The sequence below is a fragment of the Suncus etruscus genome, chromosome 1, assembly GCF_024139225.1.
Source record: "Suncus etruscus isolate mSunEtr1 chromosome 1, mSunEtr1.pri.cur, whole genome shotgun sequence".
Classification (NCBI taxonomy): Eukaryota; Metazoa; Chordata; class Mammalia; order Eulipotyphla; family Soricidae; genus Suncus; species Suncus etruscus.
Window position 1 is genome coordinate 25,540,190 of NC_064848.1, and position 26,215 is coordinate 25,566,404.

At 34.9% G+C, this 26,215-nt stretch overlaps 1 protein-coding gene across 4 annotated transcripts in view; it reads left to right on the forward strand.

Moving 5' to 3' along the window:
* UNC80 (unc-80 homolog, NALCN channel complex subunit) overlaps positions 1-26,215 on the forward strand; it is a 277,398-nt gene that overhangs the window by 14,425 nt on the left and 236,758 nt on the right. For all 4 annotated transcript variants that reach the window (XM_049784015.1, XM_049783997.1, XM_049784007.1 and 1 more), the window contains exons 5-7: positions 1,260-1,383; positions 3,220-3,293; positions 14,405-14,544. In XM_049784015.1, coding sequence (XP_049639972.1) covers positions 1,260-1,383; positions 3,220-3,293; positions 14,405-14,544 — 338 coding nt within the window. The remainder of the gene's footprint in view (positions 1-1,259; positions 1,384-3,219; positions 3,294-14,404; positions 14,545-26,215) is intronic.

A 26,215-nucleotide genomic window follows, 5' to 3' on the forward strand; every position in this document is an offset into this window, starting at 1 on the left:
AATAGTAAAGATAGAAATATTCTGTGTTATCATGGGAACAGATTTTCTAAATTACCAATAAAACATAATAAATATAGGGATATTTATTAAACCAGTTTATTTTTATTTATTATTTTACAATTCTTTTTTCTTTTTTTCTTTTCTTTTCTTTTCTTTTTTTTTTTGGTTTTAGGCCACACCCAGCGGCGCTCAAGGGTTACTCCTAGCTATCTGCTCAGAAATAGCTCCTGGCAGGCACGGGGGACATTATGGGATGCCGAGACTTGAACCAACCACCTTAGGTCCTGAATTGGCTGTTTGCAAGGCAAACGCCGCTGTGCTATCTCTCCAGCCCTTTTTATTAATTATGTTAAATAAATGTTATTCATTCATATTTATTAAAATTATTTATATTTATTCCTTCTAGCTTTCTTCAGAGCCTTTCTACCACCCACTTCATAACTTAAATGATATAAAATACCTTTGCCAGTTTCTGGTTATATGTGACTCATATAGCATTAAGGGACTCATTACAGGAGATTTCAATAAATAACAAGATCTCAAAATACTTGCATTCAAAAAATTTAGAGAACGCACTCTGAATACAAGAAATATATAACCGAGTTGGGATTTACCAAGTGGAACAAAATAACAACAGGAAATGTCAATTACTATTTTAATATCAGCAAAGCATATATTCAAGTTTAGGATTTCACAAATGTTCAGTGGCAGAGAAATAGAAAATGTAGTATATATTTGTATATATAAAATATAAAAGGCAACATCTTCAGATAAAGGCTGTTTTGACTTCATATTTTCTATACTGTATTAAGTATGTGATGATTCTAGGAGCTGTAAGGTTCCATAAAAAGTAAGGACAAGAGATGGGTTGAAGAATAGAAAGTCAGAACAACCTTTATCTGAAGCTATTGCATTAGGAAGGGAAAAGAATTACAATTAATCAAGTAAAAGAATAATTATAAACACACGCACACACATAGTTATTTGCAAAGACTCTTGAAATGAAAAAGATTTACTATTCTCACATATGTTTTTTGCTTTGCCTGAATCTGCCTATGGATTATTTTGCCTAAAGCATAAATGTCATAGTAATTATGGTGCGATTGGTTTCATATAGAAACATTAATTGTATGATGAAAGAAAGTCTTCAAGTATTCTTTAAAATTATCTTGTGAGTGATGTTAAATCTTTGCCATAATCATTCCTTTTTAACCAGTTCTTAGAAACCAATTATTACACATATATCTTTCTTTTTATAGGAATCTGATCTCACATTTCGGCTAGCCAGTGGGCTTGTAATATGGCAACCTATGTGGGAGCACAGACAGCCTGAGGTCTCTGGCTTCACGGCACTAGTGAAACCCATCAGGAACATCATTACAGGTTTGTGTCTTGGTCACCAATGGGATGGTTCTGACTGACTCCTTTGTGTACAGAAATAAGGATAGTAAGTTGATTTGCCTATTAGAAACAAAATGGGAGTTCAAAGGTAACATTATTTGTACAAGTAAACTTCATTTTTTATCTATGTGAGTACTTACTTTTGCCAACCAAAAGAATTCGGATATCATACTTGCTTCATGAACAAAATGATGAAAAGCAGAAATAGCCATCAATGCTTGTGGTTAAGCAGAGCAATATTAGAGGAAGCTGCTTCTAGCAATTTAGGGTTATCATTAAAGCACAAACCCTGGAGCCAGATCAGTTGAACTGGAATATTCATAGAAGGGTAACGTGGCCTTTAACAAATTAAAATACCTATGTCTGGGGCCAGTTGGTAGGGTGCTTGCCTTGTACACCCTCACTGGGATTCAATACCCAGATGGTTCATGGAGTTCCATCAGGAGTGACCCTTGAGTGCAGAGCCAGGAATAAGCCCTGAGCAGTAAATGATAGAAAGCAAAACAAATAAACAGTAAATAAACCTGTGCCTTTGTTTTCCTCTAAGAATGGACCTTAATAAGCTGTGTTATTATGAGGTTGTTGCAAGGGCTAAATAAATAATAAATGTAACAGTAAAAAATATTTATACCAGGGGCCCGGAGAGATAGCACAGCGGCCTTTGCCTTGCAAGCAGCCGATCCAGGACCAAAGGTGGTTGGTTTGAATCCCGGTGTCCCATATGGTCCCCCGTGCCTGCCAGGAGCTATTTCTGAGCAGACAGCCAGGAGTAACCCCTGAGCAACGCCGGGTGTGACTCCAAAACCAAAAAAAAAAAAAAAAAAAAAAAAAAAAAAACCAACAAAAAAGGGCCTGGAGAGATAGCACAGCGGTGTTTGCCTTGCAAGCAGCCGATCCAGGACCAAAGGTGGTTGGTTCAAATCCTGGTGTCCCATATGGTCCCCCGTGCCTGCCAGGAGCTATTTCTGAGCAGTCTGCTCAGGAGTAACCCCTGAGCATCGCCGGGTGTGGCCCAAAAACCAAAAAAAAAATATTTATACCAGGATTTGGACAGATAGTAGTTATGTATTTGCCAATTAGATTTTTTAGGATTATTAGCTTTGTTGAAAAATAAATTAAGGTTGTATTTTACTTTAGAAATTTGATTTTTCAGAAGTTTTTCAAAAGGTATTAAAAATGAATGTTAAACTGTATACACAGATTACTATGAAACAATATTTAATTGCCCAGTTAATCCAAGTGGCAAAGCATTTAAAAGCAATATAAACCTATGTATTTGCATATAAGGATTCTTTTTTTGTAGAACACTAGATTTAATTACAGTAACCAATAACATAATGCTAAACCAGACATGATTAGCATGAAGTTATATTTTTTTAATTTTTTGATAACTTAATTTATGAGTCACACTGAATAAAGAGATCTACTTTGAAAATGTTGAAAAGTGAAAGTTCAGGGACCGGCAGGGTGGTGCTAGAGGTAAGGTGTCCACCTTGCAAGCGCTAGCCAAGGAAGGACCATGGTTTAATCCCCCGGTGTCCCATATGGTCCCCCCAAGCCAGGGGCAATTTCTGAGCGCTTAACCCCTGAGCATCAAAAAAAAAAAAAAAAAGAAAAGAAAAAGAAAAGTGAAAGTTTAAAAAGCTATATGATGGGGTGGGGAAAAAACTATGATTTCTAAAATGTGATATTAAATATGTTATTTTAAGGTAATTTTTGATACTTTTAATTTAAAATTATACAAATTTATGAAACAAAATAAATCCATGATAGTAATAATAATAATAATATTTGTGGTCATATTTTTATTCTTTGTAGCTAAGAGAAGCTCTCCTATTAACAGTCAAAGTCAGACCTGTGAATCTCTTAATCAGGACACAAGATCCCAGGAGGTGAGTTTTTTGTAAATCATAACAATAAGGGAGGTTTGTCATTGATTATATAGCAGTCTAAATAATGTTAGGAATTCTAAAATAATGACGTACTTTCAGATAATTAACTTTTCTGAGTGTGAAACTTAACAGTCTGTCAAATATGGAGAATGATTTCATTCACCTCCCCAAAACTTTGGTGTTTAAACAAGATGGTAAAAATGTATTTGGGGGCTATACCTGGTTCTATGCTTAAGAATCTCTGTGATGTTGCTCAAGTGACCATATGCAGTTCAAGATATTAAACTGGGATCCTCCACATTCCAGGCAAGGACTCTATCCACTGTATTATATTTTCAGTTCAATAACTGCTCTTGTATTTTAGTATATGTTATATAACATGAATCAAACATTGTTTGGGATTATTTGTGCTGTATTAAGTATCATCTTTTGATTTTTGAATATCTAACACTTATTAGGCTATCCTAATACAGGAGAGTGGTACAGTGGAAAGGAGAAAGGAGTAGAATAGGAGCATAAATTATATTCCTATCCCTTTTAGGAATCTAAAGTGTGATGAGAATTGAGACTTAATTCACATAAAAGAGAAGATGCAGAATAAAACAATTCAATATGAATTAGTCATGCATTATTGGATTCAAAAAAGTAAAAAGTGAAGGTCAGGATAGTTTAAAGACACATTAAAATGTATATTGCCATTTATTTAAAATGCTGTTGGCTTAATATTGCATGTATTAAATTTATTTCCAATTTAATTCATGCAATATACAGCTTGCTATATTCCGTTAAAATTGAATCTTTTCTAACTGATGTATTACTGCTAGAAGTATCCTCATTTTTGACTCTCAAAAATGAAAAAAAAATGTGGTTATATATTTTTTATTGTAAGAATTTATTCAAGAGACAAACTTGATTAACATATTGAGGTGAACTAACATAACATAATATAGTAACATAACAACATATAATATAACAATACATGTAAGTCAAAGAACATTTCTGATTAAAATACAATTTTTTGATCATAATGGCTTACATTATTAGAGGCATTTTTAATTTATATTTTTTCCACAAATCTTACACAGTGATATTTAAGGTACACAGTGACAATAAATGAGGGCCTTTCCACCACCAGTGTTGTCCTCCCTTCATCCCTGTTCCCAAGCATATATCCCTTATCTCCCTCCTTTATCCCCCAGAATGCTAGTGGAACTAAAAGCATATATGCAGTTCCAGATATTTTTACTAGTGGTTTCTTAAAGGTTTAGAGTCAAAGGAGCACTGTAAAAACAATATTAGAGTGGCAATTATCGTTTGCATGGGCCCACCAAGGTATGGGGGCCATGGAAAAGAAAAACTTTGGCCTAAGTACAAGGAGACCCTAACCCTGAAGTTTCCTGACATAAGACCATTCTAGGCTCCAGGCAAACTAGTTTGTCCAATCTCGGTCATTGGCTGTAGTGCCCATACAGTTATATTTTTCATAGTCTCTGTTGTTGGTATCATGTTTCTGTACTGAAGATCCTGGAATCTGTATATCATACATTGAAGTCAGGATGGTGCGGAGTGGCATCTAATTTCAACTCACAATTAAAGGGCAATGCAGAAAGCCCTGTCCAGTACGCAGGTCGTTGTTGTTTAAATCTTCTCAGTGTTAAGGGAAGACTCTTTTGAGTAAATCGATGTCAGAGCAGCAGTAGGGTCTTCCCTGGTAGAGGATTGCTTCCAGGTGATGTCATAGACAACTTTGGATCTTTCGTAGATGGCTTCCCTGGTTCAGGGGTGACTGGAAAATGCCCAAACCTCTGAGGCCTGTGCCAGGTCATCATGTCAATGTTCAGGTTGTAAGGTTCCATTGCACCACAAGATTTGTATGTTCCTATCTCTATTAGATAAGAACTCATTTGTATGTATAGTATCTTCTATTTTAATGTGCCCATGCAAACAAGGAATAATGCCAACTAGCGTTATCAGCGCATAAGGGGGCCGCCAGAACAAGTCCAACAATCCCCGTGACCTGGTTCAAACATAAGCATTAAACTGAGGGACTCTTTCACCAAAATTCCTTATTGAACAGTTCACAAACAAAAAAAAAGGTAAAAAGTGGGGAAAATAAACAATCTAATTTAAGACAGTGGACACAATTGTCACCGTTTAAGAAAATTTGTGTGTTCTCATCTCTATAAGAATGTTGTTTGTGTATAATTTCCCATTTTAATGTGCCTATGCAAAGGAAGAACATTATCACTGGCGAGATTGGAGCCCATGGGGATGCTAGAAAAAGTCCAACAATTCAATTGACTTGGTTCTTATATAAACGTTAAATGGAGGGACACTTCTACAAACTTTTTTTATTTAACAAATTACAAAGGGAAGGAAAGATAGAGAGGGACTCTTTCACCAAAATACCTTATTGAACAGTTCACAAAGAGTAGAAAAGATAAAAAGTGGGGAAAATAAACAATCTAACATAAGACAGTTGACTCAATTGTCACCGTTTATGGGAATTAATCAAAAACCTAGTATGGTATCAACCACAGTTACAAAATGAGAAAAGGAAGAGGCCAAGGGACCACTGGGAGTAAACAATTTAGGTAAAGAGTACTGGCCTCTTCCCAGCCTGAGAGTCCATCCTCTCATTTTTTTTTTAAATATATGGTACCCCCACCTGAAATGGTCTCTTCCCAAACTGAGAGTCCATCCTCCCATTTTTATTTCAAATAAATATGGTAAGCCTCCACGCGGTTTTTGAAATGGAGACTAATGAGAGAAAAAAAAATTAACAGTGGTTGTCACGATGTATTGTCCCAACATATACCAGTGCTGCATGGGCCCGCCATCTACCCCCTTAGTGTTGGGAGAGAAAGGGAGAAAGCCTGAAGACCACAATAGAGTCCACCTGGGCCGGCAACCAGGGAAGGCCTGGAGTAGCGGGGGGGGGGGGGGGGGGGGGCGGGTGAATAGGGGAACGGCTGGAGGACTGCCAAGCCTCCCAGCACCCCCCAAGCTAGGGAAAATGCCTCCGGTATAGGGTGTCCCCTAACCCATACCTGGGAAGAGCAGGCCTCCAGCATCAAAATGCCGGAAACTAGCTATATGCCCTGCCCCTCCCTGTGCTCCTCCTTCCTAGAGTAGGGAGGCGGGGGAAGCCTGGAGACCCCTAATAGGGTCCCTCCGGAACCCACGGCAGGCCACCCGTGGTGGCACTCAGGCCAGGACTAGAGTCCAGGGGGAAATAGGGGAACGGCTGGAGGCCTGCCGAGCCTCCCAGCACCCCCCAAGCTAGGGAAAATGCCTCCGGTATAGGGTGTCCCCTAACCCCATACCTGGGAAGAGCAGGCCTCGAGTTATATTTTTTACTGAGAAATTTGCTAAATTATGCAAGGATTTACATAATATATTTATCTATTTCAAAATTCATTTTTTCTAAGATACTTTTTTTTTACTTTTAACATTTTAAAAATTCAAATGTACTTTGGTGAGCCTTTTCTTTTTACTCTCTCTATGGCTGAGAGTGGACTTGATGTCGTTAACATATTTGTGCAGCATGAATTAGGCTATTTATAGTATCTATATGTGCTCATTGAGCCAAAATAAGGCTCTGTGTCTTAGGAAAATATGTCATAGGATATTATTATATTAAAAAAAATAACTCAACACAAAAGTTATTCTATGGAAAATCATCTACAAGTTGTAGTTGAAATTTTTAATGTGACAAATGTTAGAAATACATTTGCCAGTCTAACTTATATTTTTCCTGTTAATAGAAGTTATACCTAAACCAGCCAAAAGTTGTCTTTTTAGTAAATATAAAATTAATAAAGCTTATGAATGAAGTTTTTTAGCTTAATTAGTAAGATTTCCTTCCCATAAGTTGAATATATAAGTGTGCTATAATTGATATCGCCTATACAATAAAATATAGATCTCATATTTCTTGTATGGTTTCTTGCTGAGTCATGTTGTCTTATACTATGTTTATAGCTCAAATTACCTATTTATTTATTTATTTGTTTGTTTATTTATTTTTTAAATAATTCTTTTATTTAAGAACTATAGTTATCAAAATGTTCATAGTTGGAGTTCAGTCATCAAATGTACACCACCCTTCACCAGTGCGAGTTTACCACCACCAGTGTTTCCTATTTAACTCCTCCCCCACCCCCTTTCATTCTTTAAGACAAGCATTCTATTTCTCTCTCTCAAGCACTTTCATTGTCATGGTAGTTGATAGTACAGTTATTTCTCTAATTGCACTCATCACTCTGTGGTAAGCTTCATATCATGGGCTTGTTCTTTTGGTCCTTATCTCTATTGTCTCTGGGTTTTATTACCATACTGTCTTTTCTTTTTCTTTTTCTTTTTTTTCTCTTTTTTGGTTTTTGGGTCACACCCGGTGGTGCTCAGGGGTTACTCCTGGCTGTCTGCTCAGAAATAGCTCCTGGCAGGCACGGGGGACCATATGGGACACCGGGATTTGAACCAACCACCTTAGGTCCTGGCTCGGCTGCTTGCAAGGCAAACACCGCTGTGCTATCTCTCCGGGCCCATTATTTTTTCTTAAATCCACAGATGAGTCAGACTCTTCTAGTCTATCTCTCACCTCTGACCATTTCACTCAGTATGATAGTCTCCATGTCCATCTATGTATAGGCAAATTTCATGGCTACATTTTTTTCTAACAGATGCTTGTTATTCTATTGTATAAATGTACTAAAGTTTCTTTAGCAATCATCTGTGGTCAGCCATCTGGGTTGTTTCTATATTCTGGTTATTGTAAATAAAAGTGAAAATGCAATGAACATAGGAGTGGAGAAGGCATTTTTGTATTGTGTTTTTGTGTTCCTAGGCTATATCCTTAGTACTATTATAACTTGATCCTATGGGAGCTCAATTTCTAGTTTTCTGAGGAATATCCATATTGTTTTCCAGAAAGGCTTGACTAGAATGCATTCCCTCCAGCAGTAAATGAGGGTTCCTTTTGGCTAGCATCCATTCCAGTCCTGTTTGGTCTTGCTCTTTGTGATGCATGCCAGGCTATGTGGTATGAGATGGTATCTCATTGCTGTTTTGATTTGTGAAAAGAGCATATTTACATGTGCCTTTTAGCCATCTGAATTTCTTTTTTGAGGAAATATTTGTTCATTTGTTCTTATTTTTTTATGGATTAGACTTTTCTTTCTTGTTCAGTTCTGTCAGGACTTTGTATATCTTCAATACTAGTACCTTTTCTGATGGGTATATGAAGGAATAGTTTCTCCTATTTCATGGGTGGCCTTTGTATCCTAGTCACTATTTCCTTTGATGTACAGAAACTTCTCAGCTTAATGTACTCCCATTTGTTTATCTCTGCTTCCATTTGTTTGGACAGTGAGTTTCCTCCCTGAAGATGCCTTTAGTCTCAATGTCATGGTTTTACCTATGTTTTCTTCTGTTTACCTTATAGTTTCAGGTCATGCATAGGTCTTTAATCCACTTTGTTGTGACCTCTGTGTATGGTGTTAGAGGTCTGAGTTTGCTTTTTTGCCTGTGGCTGCTCAGTTGTCCCAACACCACTTGTTGAAGAGGCTTTCTTTACTCCATATTGTGTTTCTTGTCCCTTTGTAAAAGATTAATAGATTGTAAGTCTGGGGTCATTCTCTGAATACTCAAGTCTATTCGATTGATTTTAGGGTCTGTCTTTATACCAATTGTAGGCTATTTTAATGAATATTGCTTAGTAGTACAATTTAAATTTGAGGAAAGTGATACCTCTGTTCCTTTAGCTATGCACAGAGTATTATGTTTCAAATGAATTTAGTAATGTTTGATCTACTTCTTTGAAGCATCTCATTGGTATCCTTAAAGGGATTACATTAAATCTGTATAATGCTTTGGGGTGTATTATTATTTTAATGATGTTAATCATTCCAATCCATAAATAGGGTATGTGTCTCCATTTCCTTGTGTCCTCTTTTATTTGAGGTATTTGAAGTTCTGTAGTACTATTGTGAATGGGATTGTTTATTTAATGTCTATTTCTATTCTCTCATTATTTGTATATAAAAAGGCTACTGATTTTTGCATGTTAATTTTTCAGCCTGCTAATTTGCTACATTAATCTATTTTTTTAGAAGCTTTTTGGTAGAGGTTTTTGGACTTCTAAATATAGTAACATGTCATCTGCAAATAGTGAGAGCTGACTTCTTTTTTTCCTATCAGGATATTGTTTTCTTGCCTAAATGCTAAAGCCAGAAATTCCAGTATTCTGTTGTATAAGAGTGGTGTGAGGGGGAAGTCATGTCTTGTGCCAGATTTTAGAGGAAAGGCTTTTAGTTTTCCTCCATTGAAGATAATATTTGCCATTGTTGTGTGGTAAATGGCCTTGACTATATTGTGTAAAGTTTTTCCACTCCCATTTTATTGAGAGTTTTTTTTTATCATGAATGGGTGTTAAATTTTATCTGATGCTTTTTGCATCTATTGATATGTTCATATGATTTTTATTTTTGTTCATATGGTATATTACATTGAATGATTTGCAGTTGTTAAATCAACCTTGCACCTCAGAGATGATTCCTACTTGGTCATGGTGTATGACATGATTGATGAACGTTGGATTTTGTTTGCTAGGATTTTGTTGAGGATCTTTACATCTGTGTTCATCAAGAATAGTGGTTTTTAATTCTCTTTTTTTGTGGCATCTCTGTCTGCTTTTGGTATTAGGGTCATGGTAGCTTCATAAAAACTACTTGGCAGTGTTTCTGTTTCTTCAGTTTCCTGAAAGAGCCTGTAAAGGATCAGTAGTAGGTCCTCTTGAAATGTTTGAAAGAATTCGGCAGTGAATCCATCTGATCTGGGCTTTTGTTTTTGTGAAGACTTTGAATGACATTTTAATTTTCTCAAAAGTGATAGGTCTGTTCACATTAGCTATATCATCTTGTTCAACCATGGGAGATTATAAAAATACAAGAATTTATCCATTTCTTCCAGGGTCTCTTGTTTTGTGGTATGGAGTTTCTCAAAGTAGTCTCTGATTACCCTTTGAATTTCTGTAGTATCTGTAGTAAATCCCCGTTTACACTTCTAATTAGACTTATTAAGTTTCTCTCTCCCGTTATTTGTGAGTTTTGCTAGTGGTTTATTAATCTTTTATATTTTCTCAAAGAACCAACTCTTGTTTTCATTAATCTACCATATTGTTTTTTGAATTTCCAATTCATAATTCCTGCTTTAAGCTTTATTATTTCCTCCATCTTCCTATTTTTGGTTCATTTTGTTGACCATTTTTCAATTTTATGAGCTGTGACATTAAGTTACTTATGTAGGCCCCTACTTCCTTCCTGATGAATGCTTGATATACATTTTTCTCTTAGTACTATGTTTGCTATGTCCCATGAATTCTGATAATTTGTGTCCTTATTCTCGTTTGTGTTCAGGAATATTTTGATTTCCTTTTTTGATATTATATCTCACCCACTTGTTGTTCAGTAGTGAGCTGTTTAATTTCCAGGTGATTAAGTTTTTTTCTGTGTCTGTTTGTAACTCACCTCTAATTTTAGTTCATTATCATCTGAGAAAGTTCATACAATTTCTGTTTTATTTATTTCATGTACATACATTTTACAGGCTTGCTAGTAGTCTTTCTTGGAGAATGACCCATAAGTATTGGAGGAAAATGTGTTTTCAGTTTTTCAGGCATGGGAAAAGCTCTATATATCTACTAAAACACTCTTCTATTTCCCTTCAGTGTCAGTATATTCTTGTTAGGTTTAGCCTGGTTGACCTATCGTGGGGGACAGGGTGGTCTTGAAGTCTCCCTCTATTATTTGTTGATATTGATATCTTGCTTCAAATTTGTCAGCAATTGTTTTATATGTTTTGCTGGTCCCTCATTGGACGCATATATGTTTAAGGGTGTGCTTTCTTCTTGTTATAGATCTCCCTTAATTATCAAAAATGTCCATCTCTGTACCATATGACCTTTTTTAAGTTTAAAGTCTGTATCATCTGATATGATTATATCCACCCAGACTTTTTAAGGTTTTTGAAAGTTGTTTTTCAACATTTGACTTTAAGACTATTTGGTCTGACTATTCAGATGTGTTTCTTGTAGGCAGCAAAAAGTTGGATTCAGTTGTTTCATCTATTTCATCTAGCAATGATGGATGTTGTTGTCTGTTGACTCTTTATGGGGATTTTCTTTCTGGGTCTCTGGGACTCCAATGTTTCTTAGGTTGTTTTTATTGAGTTTATTAAATACTTTTATTTTCATCTGTTCACATTCTTTGAGGATTTTTTCCATTTATTGTTTTAGACTCTTTTTTTTTAACCCCTTGTGTTGTATGGAGTTGTTATTCATCTCATCTTCCAGCTTACTATTCTTTTTAGAGGCTGTTACTCTATTGAAGTGGCTTTCCAGTGATGTTTTCATTTTGCCTACCAAGTTTTTAAGTCCTGTAATTCAGTTTGACGTTTTCTCACTTCTACTTTATTCTTATTTGTTGTTCATTTATTACATTCCATGCTTTCTTTGAGTTCTATGAGCACCTTTCATATTTCTTCACTAAAGTCCTTATCTGAGAGTCTAAATAGGCGCTTTGTACTTTTCTGGTCATCAGAGCCACCATATTCATTTTCTAAGAGGATAGAGGTATGCATTTCTCCATTGTAACATTTGTAGTGTGGTATTTTATACATGCTATGCTGGGGTTCTTTGACTAGGAGAACTGCTCTGCCTTGGAACAGAGCAGAGTGACCATGCTCCTCTGGCTCTGTCCCTTAGAGCAGGACGCACTCACCTGGGTGCAATGTGTGTCTCTGGTGGGGGAGCAGGCTCCAGTCTTCAGATGATGTGCTTTCAGGGTGTTGCTGGTAGGTTGCACGACTTCTTTATTTTCTATGTTCACTTCTGTCCTCTGACTACTTTTCTTGTAACTAAACTGAAGATTCAACTACTGAATTAAATTTTCACTTTTAAACTACCTTGCCTCATGTAAATACCACTTAATGATGCCTGGCTAATCTACCAAATGCATCATTTATTCATTACTTTATCATTCTGCAGAACTTATATATAATGTGTATGATAACTCTTAATTCTCTGATGGTCTTTAATTTTGATCATTACATACCATCAAATCAAAACTTTCACTCACATTCATCAGGCTTTCCACCTCCTAACATCATCTTAAATGACTATGATAATCTCTGAGTTAATTGCTATGTCCAGAATACACAGTGTACTGTTTAGCCTCTGAATAATTGTTCTGGTTATTTTTTCTCACTGGGATTATTTTCTTTTTATTTTACCTTAATTTTTTTGTTTTAAGAACCAACTAATATCTTGACTACTGGTGTACATTTAATTACTGCAAATCAGCACAGTTTTATATGGTTGTCATTAAGTCATATGGTGGCTATTGAGCCCATGAAATATAGGTAGTATAAATTGAGTCTTTATTGTCAAGTATAAGGCAGAAAATTATTAACTTAGAACCTACTGTAAACATTAAGGCAATCCTGAAAGCTCTGTGTCTAAGTATTCTCAGCAAGAAAAAGAGCCAAAATAACTCAATAGTTTTGGAAGAGCCCAGAACATGTGAGGAGTATGAACTGAATATCTGGTGTTGCACAGGCATGTGCCCTTACCACATTGAGCTCTGTGGTCCACTGTGAGACAAAATAAAAACAGATAAATTTTATAAACATTTTATTTTTATATCAACATGTGCTGAAATAAAAATTTGGGATTAATAGAATATATTACTAAAATTAAATTTACTTATTTCCTTTTACTATTTTAAAAATCTCCTTCTGGTGCTGAAGTGATAGCACAGCCTTGGACATGCTGACACTGGTCTGAGATCTCTGGCATTTTATATGGTCTCCCATGTCTGCCAGGAGTAGTTTTTGAGCACAGGGCTAGAAGTGACCACTGAGTGCCACTGGGTTTGGCCCCAAATCAAACAAACATACAAAAATCTCCTTCCTTGCTCATATTTTCCACTTGTATTACATTCTTCTTGTATCTTACTCTAATCATCTGGTTTAAAATTTAACTTAAGCTCTTGAATTTATAATTCAGGATCTTTCATTATTATTTTATCTCCCATGAACATGAGTGTGCTCATATTAAGGGATTATTGGTCAGAGCAGAAGAAAACTTATTTCATGACATTTTTTATCTGTATTTCATTTTCTGTGCCTTTGAAAATGAACAATATTCTTTTATATTACATATGATCATGAATTGCAGTAGAAAATACTGTGATAGACTTTAAGGTCTTCATACTGAGTGAAGAATTTTATATCTACTTCTTATGGAAACTATTTCATAATACCTCAGAATTACTTTTGTCAATTAAATGTGGAAAAAATATGAATTCCTTTTTAAAATGAATTTGTACTTAAGAATTAGAACTAGGTCATTTTATCCAATTTAAAAAAGTCTTAGTATATCTGTCCTCTGGTGGAACAGCTGAACCCTAAACTTTCTTCTCAGGTTTTGCTTTTTATTTAATTAGCTCTGAGTATGCTAGAAACTAAAGCTTACAGCTTCAGATCTCTCTTTAGTTCTCTTTTAGATTGGTAAATCTTTGATGAATTGGTGGTTTGTAGCTCTCCTCCCACATATATTGTGTATGGAAATTCAAAAAATGAAAGAAACAGGGACAAAAATAAAGAATATGGAAGTATTAGCTTACACCTAAAATTGCACAATACTCTCTAGAAGTTTGTTTCAATTTTCTCTTATATAAGGGCAAAATATCTTATCTATGATAGTATGTTTAGCTAGACTGCAGTATTTCAGTTAAAAACAAAACAAAACAAGGCTTGGACTGGAGTGACAGTTCAAGAGAGAGACATGTATCCAAATATATTTTGAAAACCCACCACTGCATTTGGTACCATGAGCACTTCCAGGAATGATTCCTGAGCACACACGAGCAGTAAGTCCTGAACACTGGCATGTGTGATCCCCCAAAATAATAGAAATAAAAACAAGTTATTAGCAATAATAATAATAATTATAATAATAATTAGCAATAGCTAATTCTATAGGATATAACTGAAAAAAAAAAGCAAAAGAAAATAAGCAAACACTAATATACTATCTTCAACTTCAAAAGGGACTCCCAGTGGTCGGTGAAACTTTCCAATCAGATTCCATCTCATCCAAGGCCAAGATTTCAGGCTGCCACAAAGGGAACTCTTTGGATGGAAGTCTATCTTCCCAAACTTCCCAGGAAAGAGGACCATCACATTCCAGGTACATGCTTGCAATGTGAAGAATAAGATTATATATACACATATATATATTTAGCAATTTGTATGTTCTCAATTCCTTAAAATGCTTAAGTGTATAATATGTACATATACATCCTGAGTCAAGTTAAATTTGATTATAGTTTCAATAATATGCTGTGAAAAAAAATTAAATGCAGCTGGAAGTGGAAAATAAACTTGGTTTCATTATATATTTGCTTAGAAATCATTTTTATTACTTCATTATGAAATGCAAATGATCTTTTCAAAAGTTTGTTATGTACAAAAGTAAATTGATAAGCTTTAATACATAAGAATATGCTATACTAGCAGGTGTGTCTGAATTACTCCTGTGTAACTTAAAATTTGTTCTTTATAGATATACCAGTGTTGCCTCTGGAAGCCTGTACATATGTACACTGAACTAGCATGCAAATATCTTTCTAGGGGTAGACACTCTTACTCTAATCTTCTTACTTCCTGCTGAAATGGAGAATAGACTCCTGAAATTTGCCTTTTTTGTGCTAGAAATTACAGAGAGTGTCAGAGTCCTGAACTTTTGACCATTCTTACTTTCAAATGAGATTGCTGTTTCAGAGTTTCCCAAACTACTTGGGAATACTGATCCTTTTTTCAGAAGAAGAATTATTGTGTCCCACTAAACCTACCAACCTTAAGAAAACAAATTGCTTTTAATTTTACTACTGTCCCTTTGACTGATTCCAGCACTATGGACAAGAGGGACAGTATCATCTATTTTGAGAAACACCAGAATGGATAGTATTTGTAAAGGAAGAATTTTACAAATGTTATTATTGATATGTTTTTATAAACATTTATAAACAATTATAAAATTTACATATTTAAGTGCTATTATTTTTAGCAATTTTAGTATTTAATGATGTTAATAGTTTTAGAAATCAGAATTGTACCCTTATCACCATAATTCAGTTTAAGTATTTATATTAACCTAAAATATTCTTGTCTGATTTCAATCAGCCCCCATTGTTGTATCTTTCTTCAGACAGTCTCTTTATAATCATCTTCTATCATATATCATTGTATTTCTAAACATGTCAAATAAGTGGAGTAACACATTTGTTCCCCCACATCTGGTTTCTTCAATTTAGCATAATGTGGTGATATTTTTTTGAGATTCAACCACATCATAACCTTACAAAGAGTTCATTTATTTTATTGAATAGTATTCTGTTGTGTGGTTAGATTATTTTTTTGGTTAGATGGTTTTTAAATTCAGTTGAGAGACATTTGTTTTTATTTTCAACTCTTTGTCTATTATAAATTTCAATAAATATAAATAATACTACTGTTAACATTCACCACACAATTTTGGGCAGAAGTATTTTAAATTCTTTAAGTAGATACCAAGCAATAAAAATATTGGAATGTATGATAAATTCATATTCAATTTTTATGAGCATTGTTCTTATTGTGGTAATGTTTTACAATAGTGTTAATGTGTGTGCTTTTGTCATACAACATTATTATTATGTTCCTAGATCCTTTCTTTTCTTTTTATCCTTTTCCCACCTTTTTGGTAGCCTCAGTTTTATTGTCAGAGTCCAAATTATTAGTATTTATTAGATAATATCTATTACTTTACCTTGTTTCTTTACATATTACATACAAGTGAGATTACATGGCATTTGTATTTCACATCTAACCGCATACAAGTGAAATCTTACAGCATTTTTTTCTTCACACTGGCTTATTTTGCTTAACATGATCCCCTATAGATCCATCGAAGTTGTAGCAAAATACAAGTTTCAATTTATCATATAGTTAGTAAATATATCTGGTGGACGTAATGGTTACTACATTTTGTTGGCTTGTTTTGGGGGCCAGCTTGCTAAAAACTTAGATCAATTCTAGCAGTATTCTATTTGGGAAACTATATGTGATTCGCAGTCACATCTATATGTAGTGTCAGGAATTGAACCTGGGTAAGCCCCATGAAAGGTTAGCACCCTACCCACTTTACCATCTTTCCGGATTCCATATAAATAATTTCTATATTCTGTGTTGGGTATTTATGTTGTTTCTAGATTTGGAATATAAATAGAGTTCAATAAATATAAACATGTCTATGTATTTTTAAATTGCTTTTGTCTTCTTGGGCTAGATGTCAGACAGTGAAATCACTGAATCATATGGTAACTCTGTTTTTTGGAAAGTCACTAATTTTTTCCATATAGACTTAACCAGATAACACTCTCACAAGCAGTTAATATGAATTCTTTTTCACCACATCCTTGCAGTAATCCACTTGTCTGTTCTGAGTTGCTAACATATTTAATTGTTCTTTTGACTTGCATTATCTCCTTGTTAGTCAGTAATGGTGAATACTTTCTCAGGTGCCTATTTGTCACCTGTATGTCTTTCTTGAAGAAGTTTAGTTCTTTTTCTGTTTTGATGGATTTGTTTAGTTTTTTTCCTTGTTGATTTTTCAAAAAATATAAATTAAGAAGAACTCACATTCCTAAACTAAATGTACCTACTGATGGATAAGCAAGATGCATGAAACAATATATAAATACTTGAAGATATTGACAGCAGTATAACATGGTTGGAAATTTTCACATCCCACTATCACATTGAGTAGATAGATTCATTAGGCAAACATTCAATGCTGACCTTGAAGGAAGAAATGAAAGAGATGGATCTTGCACACACATATAGGACCTTCCACCCCCAAAAGTGGAGTAGACGTGCTTCTCCAGTGCACATGTGATATTTTCCAAATCAGACCACATATTGCACCACAAAACATATTTTCATAAAATTAAGGAGATAGAAACCAGATCAAGTAATTTTTCAGACCATGATTCATTGAAAATGAAAGTTCATCAAAACAGAAACTGAGAAAAGACCGAAACACTGGGAAAGTAGACAGCTTAACACCGAGGAATCAGTGGATCGAATATTAAATATATAAGGAAAGAAATAATAATTTTTGGAAACAAATAGAATTAAGTCACATGTTAACAGAACATATAGGAAGCAGTAAAGTCGTCTAAAGAGGGAAGTACATAACAATGCTAACATTTATTAGGAAGCATGAAATGGTTGAAATAAGTTAACAGAACAGTTCAAGCAGCTATAAAAGATCAAAAAAGGGAATTCGAAGCAAGCAGAAATAATAAAATAATAAAACTAAGAGCAAAAATAAATACAATGAAAATTAAATAAAAGAGTTCAAAAGATCAATGAAACCAAGAGCAGGTTCTCTGAAAGGATGAACAAGAATGACAAACCATTAGCCAGCCTATCACACAGAAAAAAAGAAAACCAACTCAGAAATGAAACAAGCCAAGTAAAAAAATGGAAGGGAGCATGTCACATAGATAGTGAATAAACTCAAAGGATCATCATAGATTGCTAGGCAAATAAAAGATAAATGGATAATTTTTTATCCTCATAGCTTCTAAGGCTGAGCCAACATGAAACAAACCAATTGGTATAAAGAAAATTGAAATGGTAATCAAAAGTCTTTTAAGAAACAAAAGCCCCAAGATCTCCAGATATAGAGGTCTGATTTTACCATCCATGATGAAGCAGAAGTCTTCCAAACACCACAAAAGTACCGAGGGAACAGTAAAGGAACATACAAGGAGTCTATAGTTAATCCCATGACAGTATACTTCAAGGTGTAGAAGCCCTGTATCTCCTAGGCCAAGGGAATTCTCTCTATAATGCCCCCAATAATTACTGTGCCTATGCAGGGGAAAAAAAAAGCACAAAATAATCCTTTTATCCACTTATATATTTTTTTCTGACTTTGTCTTGGTGTAGATATTGAAGTTGATATTTCCAATTTTATTTTACTTTAATTTTATCTTTATCTTTCTTTTTGCACTACGACAGAGTTTGATTTCAGGACCGAGACTATTGTGTGGTGCTTGTCTTTATTGCTGTAGTGCTCACTGGATATTTTATTTGATATTTTTTCTGTATTGTTGCAGTGTTTCAATTACCTTTTCCTTGTCCTCTCTCAAACTGAGGTTGAAAGCCTCTAGAAGGACTCTGACCATTTCAGCTTATTTGATTTTTTTCCCCATTCTATTGCTTTTTTTTCCTTCAAACAAAACCACATAACTTGAACTATCTAGCTCTGCCTCTCAAACAAGGGAAACAAAGAAGAGTACCAGGACCAAACAGATAATATGATCACTAGTAGTAAGCTAGACACAGAGGGAACCACCTATTCTAGCAGCCTGTGGAGTGAGGGTAGGGGGAAATGGGTTTTAGAAAGGAAATGGGGGTGGAGGGAGAACAAATTTGGTGATCAGAATTCCCCTGATCAATATTAATATGTACCTAAAATACTACTGTGAAATATATGTAAGCCAATATGGTCAAAATAAAAAATTAAAAAAAAAAGAACAAAAGCTTATACACAGATAGATTTACTAGAAAGTTTTTCCAAAAGTTTAAAGAAGATATATATTCAAACTTTCAGACTTATAGAATGTTGAATAAACAATAACTCTCCCTAAGAGTTTCTATAGGGACAACATTATCTTGAAACTAAAAGGGGACAGACACCACTAAAAACCCTAGAGGTATATATTCCTGATGAACATAGATAATATATTTAAACAAAATATTAACAAAATAAATCTAACAATACATCATCATACACAATCACCAAGGGAAATTTATCCCAAGGATGAAGGAATAATTTAATAATACAAATTAATCACTGTAATAAGCCAGGACAATACCAGGGAAAAAAATCATATGATGATATCAGTAGATCCAGAGAAAGCAGTTGATGAGATCAAATACCCTACATTATTTAAACTATCAATAAAATGAGCATAGAAGTAGATTTCCTTAAATTAGTGCTTTTGACTATAATTCCACAGCTAACATCTTAATGAAGAAAATATTAAATACTACTAAGATCAGAGGAAACACAAGATTTCTCATTCTCACTGATACTATTCAGTATAGTATTGGGAATCCTGATTATTGCAATTAGTCCCAAAATGGGATATTAAATTCATCCAGAGTGAGGAAAGAAAAGAAGTCATGCTACATCACTAATTGTTAATTGCACATCACATGACACTATACTTTAAAAACCCTAAACACTCCTAAACAATGAAAAAATTGTACAGTGTACAGTAGGTTACAAAATCAACATGTGAAAATCTATGGCATTTCTACATGCATACTACAAAGAAAGAAATAAGAAATAAACTTCCATTTACAATTATGCATCATAAATTATAGTACCTAAAAAATCAACAGAAGAGGTGAAAGGCTTAAATAAATAAAATTCTATTTTATTTCAAAAGAGAAATAGGATAATGGAAAAAACATTCCCTGTTCATGGGTTGAAGTGTTAATATTGTCAAAATAAGAGTCTATCGGGCCCAGAGAGATAGCACAGTGGCGTTTGCCTTGCAAGCAGCAGATCCAGGACCAAAGGTGGTTGGTTTGAATTCCGGTGTCCCATATGGTCCCCCGTGCCTGCCAGGAGCTATTTCTGAGCAGACAGCCAGGAGTAACTCCTGAGCACCGCCAGGTGTGACCCCCCCCCCCAAAAAAAAAGAGTCTATCTAAAAAGCAATATACAGACAATGCATTGGTAAAAAACAAAACAAAAACCTTATGATATATTTTAAAGACATGGACTAAATTCTACTTAAATTTATATGGACTAATAAAACCCTTAATATCTAAACTAATACTTGAGGATGAGCAGATAGGAGACTTCTTTTTCAAAACCTGAATTATACTATGAAGCCATAGTAATCAAGACAGTATTGAACTGGAATACAGACAGATGCTTTAAACATTGGAGTAAATTGAGAACCCATTCATAAACCCTCAGGTATATGATCAGTTAATGCTTAACAAAGAAGCAGAAATTATAATCTGGAGCAAAGAAACTCTATCAAATGATATGAAAAATGGTTGGTGATATATAACAAAATGAACTCAGCCTCATTTCTTACTATTTTAAAACCATTTATTTATATGCAAATAGCATAAAAGAAGTATTAAAGATCCCTATTAACATGAATTAGAGACCTTAATAACAGATCTTAATCCATAAATTATTTTGAGGAAAACATAGGCAGAAGCTTTCATGTCATTGAATATAGAGGTATCTTCAGTGACCAATGGTAATGCCCAAACAAGGGGTAGAAAAGATGAACAAATGAAACTGCATCAAACTAAGATTCTGCACTGCAAAAAAAAGAAAAAGAAGAACAAAAGAAAATATTCTCACCCAGTGTTTCAGTCATCTGAAAAAGAAAAATTGTATGTGCTACTCATCTATAACAAAGCTAATACCAAAAATATATAAAGACTGAACCAGTAAAAATTCCATTTCAAAATAAAGATAATAGTGAAAAGAAAGATGCCAAAAGGTAGATGAAGAAAATGCTTAATATAGCTTAGAATTAAAGACACAAATAAAAACAAAAATGAGATATTAGCCCACCCAGTGAGACTGGAAGATATCACGAAAGACAAAAATAAATTTTGGTATGTGCCAGAGTCCACAGAGGCCTTCAGTTTGTCAGGCAGAACTCTGACAAGATACTTTAAGCCTTGTTAAATTATGACAAACCCCTAGGCCAAGAGAGGGAGAAATAGGGGAAGAGCTGAGTTTGGGACCAGGGTAAAATCAGATTGAGGGCCAGGTAAAAGGCACAGAATACAAAGTAAAGGATAAACAGTCCAAAAAGATGCAGTCGACGGTCTGTCGAAATCGGGAGAAAAGCCTTGCCAGGAATAGAAACATTTCTGTCAGATTGCTGCTCCAACTACCTCTTCAAACTGCCACCAACTCTTCACCCAGAGTCTCACTGGGGAGTGGGATGGGGTGTTATACCTACAGCCAGCCAATAGTAGTCGATTAAGGTCTTTCTTAAAGGGGTGGCCCATATTTATGGCTGATGCTGGACTGCTGCTGGGGTTATACATTAATGTAAGACATGATCTCCCCCTTTCCTTTTGTATTTAGAAAGTTTTAGGGTAGGCAGTTCCTGGTAGATCAGATCTGAAGGGCTGCAGTTTACCTCATTAGCACTGAGCAGTCAGGGGACTGCTGGTTGTCTTAGGCAGGAGGCTTCAGCTGATGACATCATCATATCTGTCCAGGAATCAGAAACTAGCCAATTTTAGGATCCCTGTTGAAGCTTCTTCCAGCTGATTCAGGCAGGTCATAGTTAAGTTGCAGTGTTTTTACTCCAGGGAGGTTTTTCTTTCCATTGTCAAGGAAACAGAAAGGGAAAAGGAAATTTGTTTAGTAATTGTAGGGCATAACCAGGAGGTTATTTACCTATAATTAGATTCCTGTCTCTAAGTTGAATGCAGGCTTTAGAATTAACTGAAAAAGAGATTTGGAAACAAACTATTTACAACATATAGGAAATATTAAAATTTTACAAAAATAAATTCTAAACTTATAATTACATTGAAATATAAACTCTGTTGTTAGGGGTTAGGAGTGGAGTGATCTTTAGCTATTTCCTGCTGACTTTTATATATATCAACAGGCATGATGTGGGGGAGAGAACAAATTCACCGCTGGTGGGGATAATTTTTGGAAAACCAGATGGACACATCAAAAAATTGTGTTTCCGTATGACATTGCAATTTTGCTTTTGGTCATCTGCCCCAAGAGCTAAAAAACTGTAATCAGAAAAGGCATAGTTACACCTATGTTCATTGCAGCACTGACCATTATACTTTAATTTAGAAGCAAACCAAACACCAAAAATTAAATGACTGGATAAAGAAATTATTGTATAACACAATAAAATACTACTCAGTCATAATTAAAGAGTGTATGTATGGTTAAAGAAAAATGTTGTAGGGGCTGGAGCAGTGGTGCAAGCAGTAAGGTGTCTGTCTTGCATGCACTAGCCTAGAATGAACTGCGGTTTGATCCTTCAGTGTCCCATATGGTCCCCCAAGCCAGGAGTGATTTCTGAATGCATAGCCAGGAGTACCCTGAGCATCACTGGGTGTGGCCCAAAAACCAAAGTAAAAAAAAAGGTCTAAAAATAAAAGACAGCTAACTGGATGGGAAAAATATACTAATTTATGACATCAGATAAATGTTTTGATATTCAGTATATGTATATATATACATGCTCATATAATTCAACAACAGCAACATCAAAATCCAAAAACCTTATTAAAAACGGGAAGAGAAAATGAATAGACACTTTTTAGAGAAAGAAAGGCATATGGCCAATAGACACATGAAAAGTTGCTCATTACCAGTTATCAGTAGGAAAATTTAAATCAAGACAACAATGAGATATCATTTCACACCAGTGAGGATAGCTCATATCAAAAACAGTGGTAACAAACTGCATTGGCAGGGATGTGATTAAAACTTTTTTTATCCACTGTTTGTGGGGATATCTGATTCAACCTATATGGTATGGAGAGTTCTGATTGAATTTAAAATTGAGTTGCCATATGACATAGCAATTCCACTTTGGGGCATCTACTACAGGACAGAAAAATATTCATTCTTATTTTTTTCCCCACCCCAGAAAAATATTCATTATAAAGGACATTTGCACTCATTATATATTACAGCACTTAAAACAATAGCTAAGATATAAAATCAATTTAGGTGTCCAACAACAGATGAATGGATTATGAGGATGTGATATATATATGCGCAATTAAACAATATGCAGCTATAAGTAACAATGAAATCCTAAAAAATGCTGCAATCTGGCTAGAACTGTAAGATATATGGAGCAGAGTAAGCAAGAAGAAGATAGACGAACACAAGATTATCTTACTTATATATAATACATAGAATAATTGGATGAGGAAATATAATGCAGTAAAGGGAGGATTCCTATATTATCCTGACTCTGAGTTGGAAAGAAAAGGATATATAGAGGATGAATTCAAGGTTAGAAGGAAGATGAGAAAGATAAGTCCAAAGCATAGTATAAACCAACAATATCAAAAACATGAATATTAAATGATTACCACAGAACTATGAAATGTGTTTGTCAGGGTATCATATGTTTGTGGGGCAGTGGAAGAATTAGTGGTGGGATGCCTAAAATCCAACTATCCATAACTTGGTAGGTTGCAGTTCTTTACTTAAAATTTTTTTAAAGGAAAAGACAAATCATGCAATTTGCCATTATATAGATGAAAATGGAAGGCACCATGCCGAGTGAAGGTATCATGCTGACTACAGAGAGTGACAGATTCAGGTAATGGGAAAGGAACTAACCTTGGTGTGCTCTGCTCCTTATGGCAGGGACTGCCTCTCTGGTTGAGTTTGGGAACAGGGCTCAGAGTCCTCTTGGAGCTCACCCATAGGTTGTGGTGGTTAAGTTATAATGGGTCTAAGTCTTTTATTATTGTACAGTGTAATTGGAATTGTAATGTGCCATGCTAAGAGAAGTAACTCTGAGGCAGAGTGACAAATAGCTGATGGTCTCACTCATAGGTGGTATATAAAGAAAAATACATAGGAATGTCCAGTAAAAACAAACCCTAAGACTGTGAGGACAGAAGTAAATTTATCACGTTGGGTAGAAAAGTTAATGGGAAGCATCTGATGTTTCAAGTTGGAGAAATGAGGACACTTTGGTGATGGTGAAGTAGCATTGTACTTTTGCTTAATTTTTGACCACACCCAGATGTTCTCAGGGTTTACTCCTGGTTCTGTACTCAGGGATCATTACTGGTAGGCTTAGGTATGATATGTGGTGCTAGGGATCAAATCTGAGTTTGTTATATAAAAAACAAGGGCTCCATTTACTGTTCTATCACTCTAGACCTGGTAGAAATTTGGTTTTATTAGAGAGAGAGGCAAGATGCATGTTTAAGAGTCAGGCAGGTTGTTGGGGTTAGGGAGGGAAATGGGGGGACATTGGTGGTGGGAAGATTGCACTGATGAAGGGTTGTGTACATTCTGTGATGAAAACTCCAGTATGAAAATTTTTGTAAAAACGGTGAATAAATAAAAATAATAAAAAAATATAAAAATTAAAAAATAAATAATTTTGGATTTAAAACAAAAATGTACATGTGGGAGGGAGATAGATACAGATAATTAGATAGAGAGAGACACACACAGATGTTATCTGAATGAGTGTTTATGATGAAGGATTGCTTTCAGGATCAGTGGGGTATTCAATGGGGGAGACTATTGACTGTGTCTCAGGGTTTTATTTTTTAATCATAAAAAGTGTTTTTGCCCCCTCTGGTTTTTGGGTCACACCCAGCAGCACTCAGGGGTTATTCCTGGATCTACGCTCAGAAATTGCTCCTGGCAGGCTTGTGGGACCATATGGGATGTTGGGATTCGAACCACCGTCCTTCTGTATGCAAGGCATGTGCTGGTCTCACCAGGTGCAAGGCCAGTGATGCATTGCTTATGTCCCACAATCTACCAGGTCCTTATGGGCTTGAAGGGCATGAGCATGCTCTTTCAGCTTTTCCCAAGGCAAGACTGGGTCCCCACATTCTGTTGGTCTACCTTATATTTTTTTTATCATATTTTACTTTCTTTCTTTTCTTAACTGTCTATTCTACACAAATTTCAAAATGTTTATTTTAATTCAACTCTATGTCATTTCTTACCTTAAATTATTCTTTACCTCTGTGTTGGCAATTAGAACAAACAATATCAGGGTCAAATATTAAGGTCATAGTATATCCAGGATTATACTTGCATAATTTTTCATATGCCTAATTAGTTTTTAAATATTGCAAACATGAATAGCAAATGCTATCCTCTCAATTCATAAAAGGTTCCAATAGGAGTTGTCTATAAAGACAAAGCCAACATACTTATTTTTTAAATATTTTTATTTAATTAAAGAACTGCAGTTACAGAGTTATTAGTAGTTGAGTCTTAGGCATATAATATTTCAACATCAATCCCACCAACAGTGCCAACTCCCATCACCCTACCATCTATTCTCTATCTATCCTGTCATCCCCTAACCAACCTCTCCTATGCCTTGCCCACTACTTTGGCCAACATTATAGTTCTTTTGTTTCAGCTTAGAGCTCATATTTTCAACTTTATTGAGTCTGTATTTTGGAAGTATATCTATACCACTTTCCCACATACCCAGTATAATAAAGCCTAGACACTGTTCCCCGTTACTTCCCTTTCTCAGCTTCTTCCTTCTTGCCTTGGTTCTTTTATTCTCTACCCTTCTCTTCTCTAGGCTCTGAGGTCAAGGATGATCTTGGCATCTACCTCCTTTATTACATTTCCTAAACAATTATTTTATGTACCACAGATAAGTGATTTAATCCTGTTTGTCATTCTTCTTCTGGCTTACTTCACTCAACTTGGTATATTCCAGCTTGATTCAGGTTTCAGAAAATTATATGATTTAATAGTTCCTTGCAGATGAATAATATTCTATTGTGTCTGTACATTTTTGTAAATCATTCATCTGTCATTTGCCACCTAGATTAATTACATATCTAAGCTATTGAACTCATTGAAGCAATGAAAAACAGTGTGTTTATGTTCTTTTGAAAGAAATATTTTAATTCCTAGGAATAATTTCTATTCCTAGGTATAGATACTCAAAAGTGGAATTGCTGGGTTACGTGGCACTTCATTTCTGAATTTACTAAGGATTCTCCATATAAGACAAAATAAACCTTAGTGACCACAG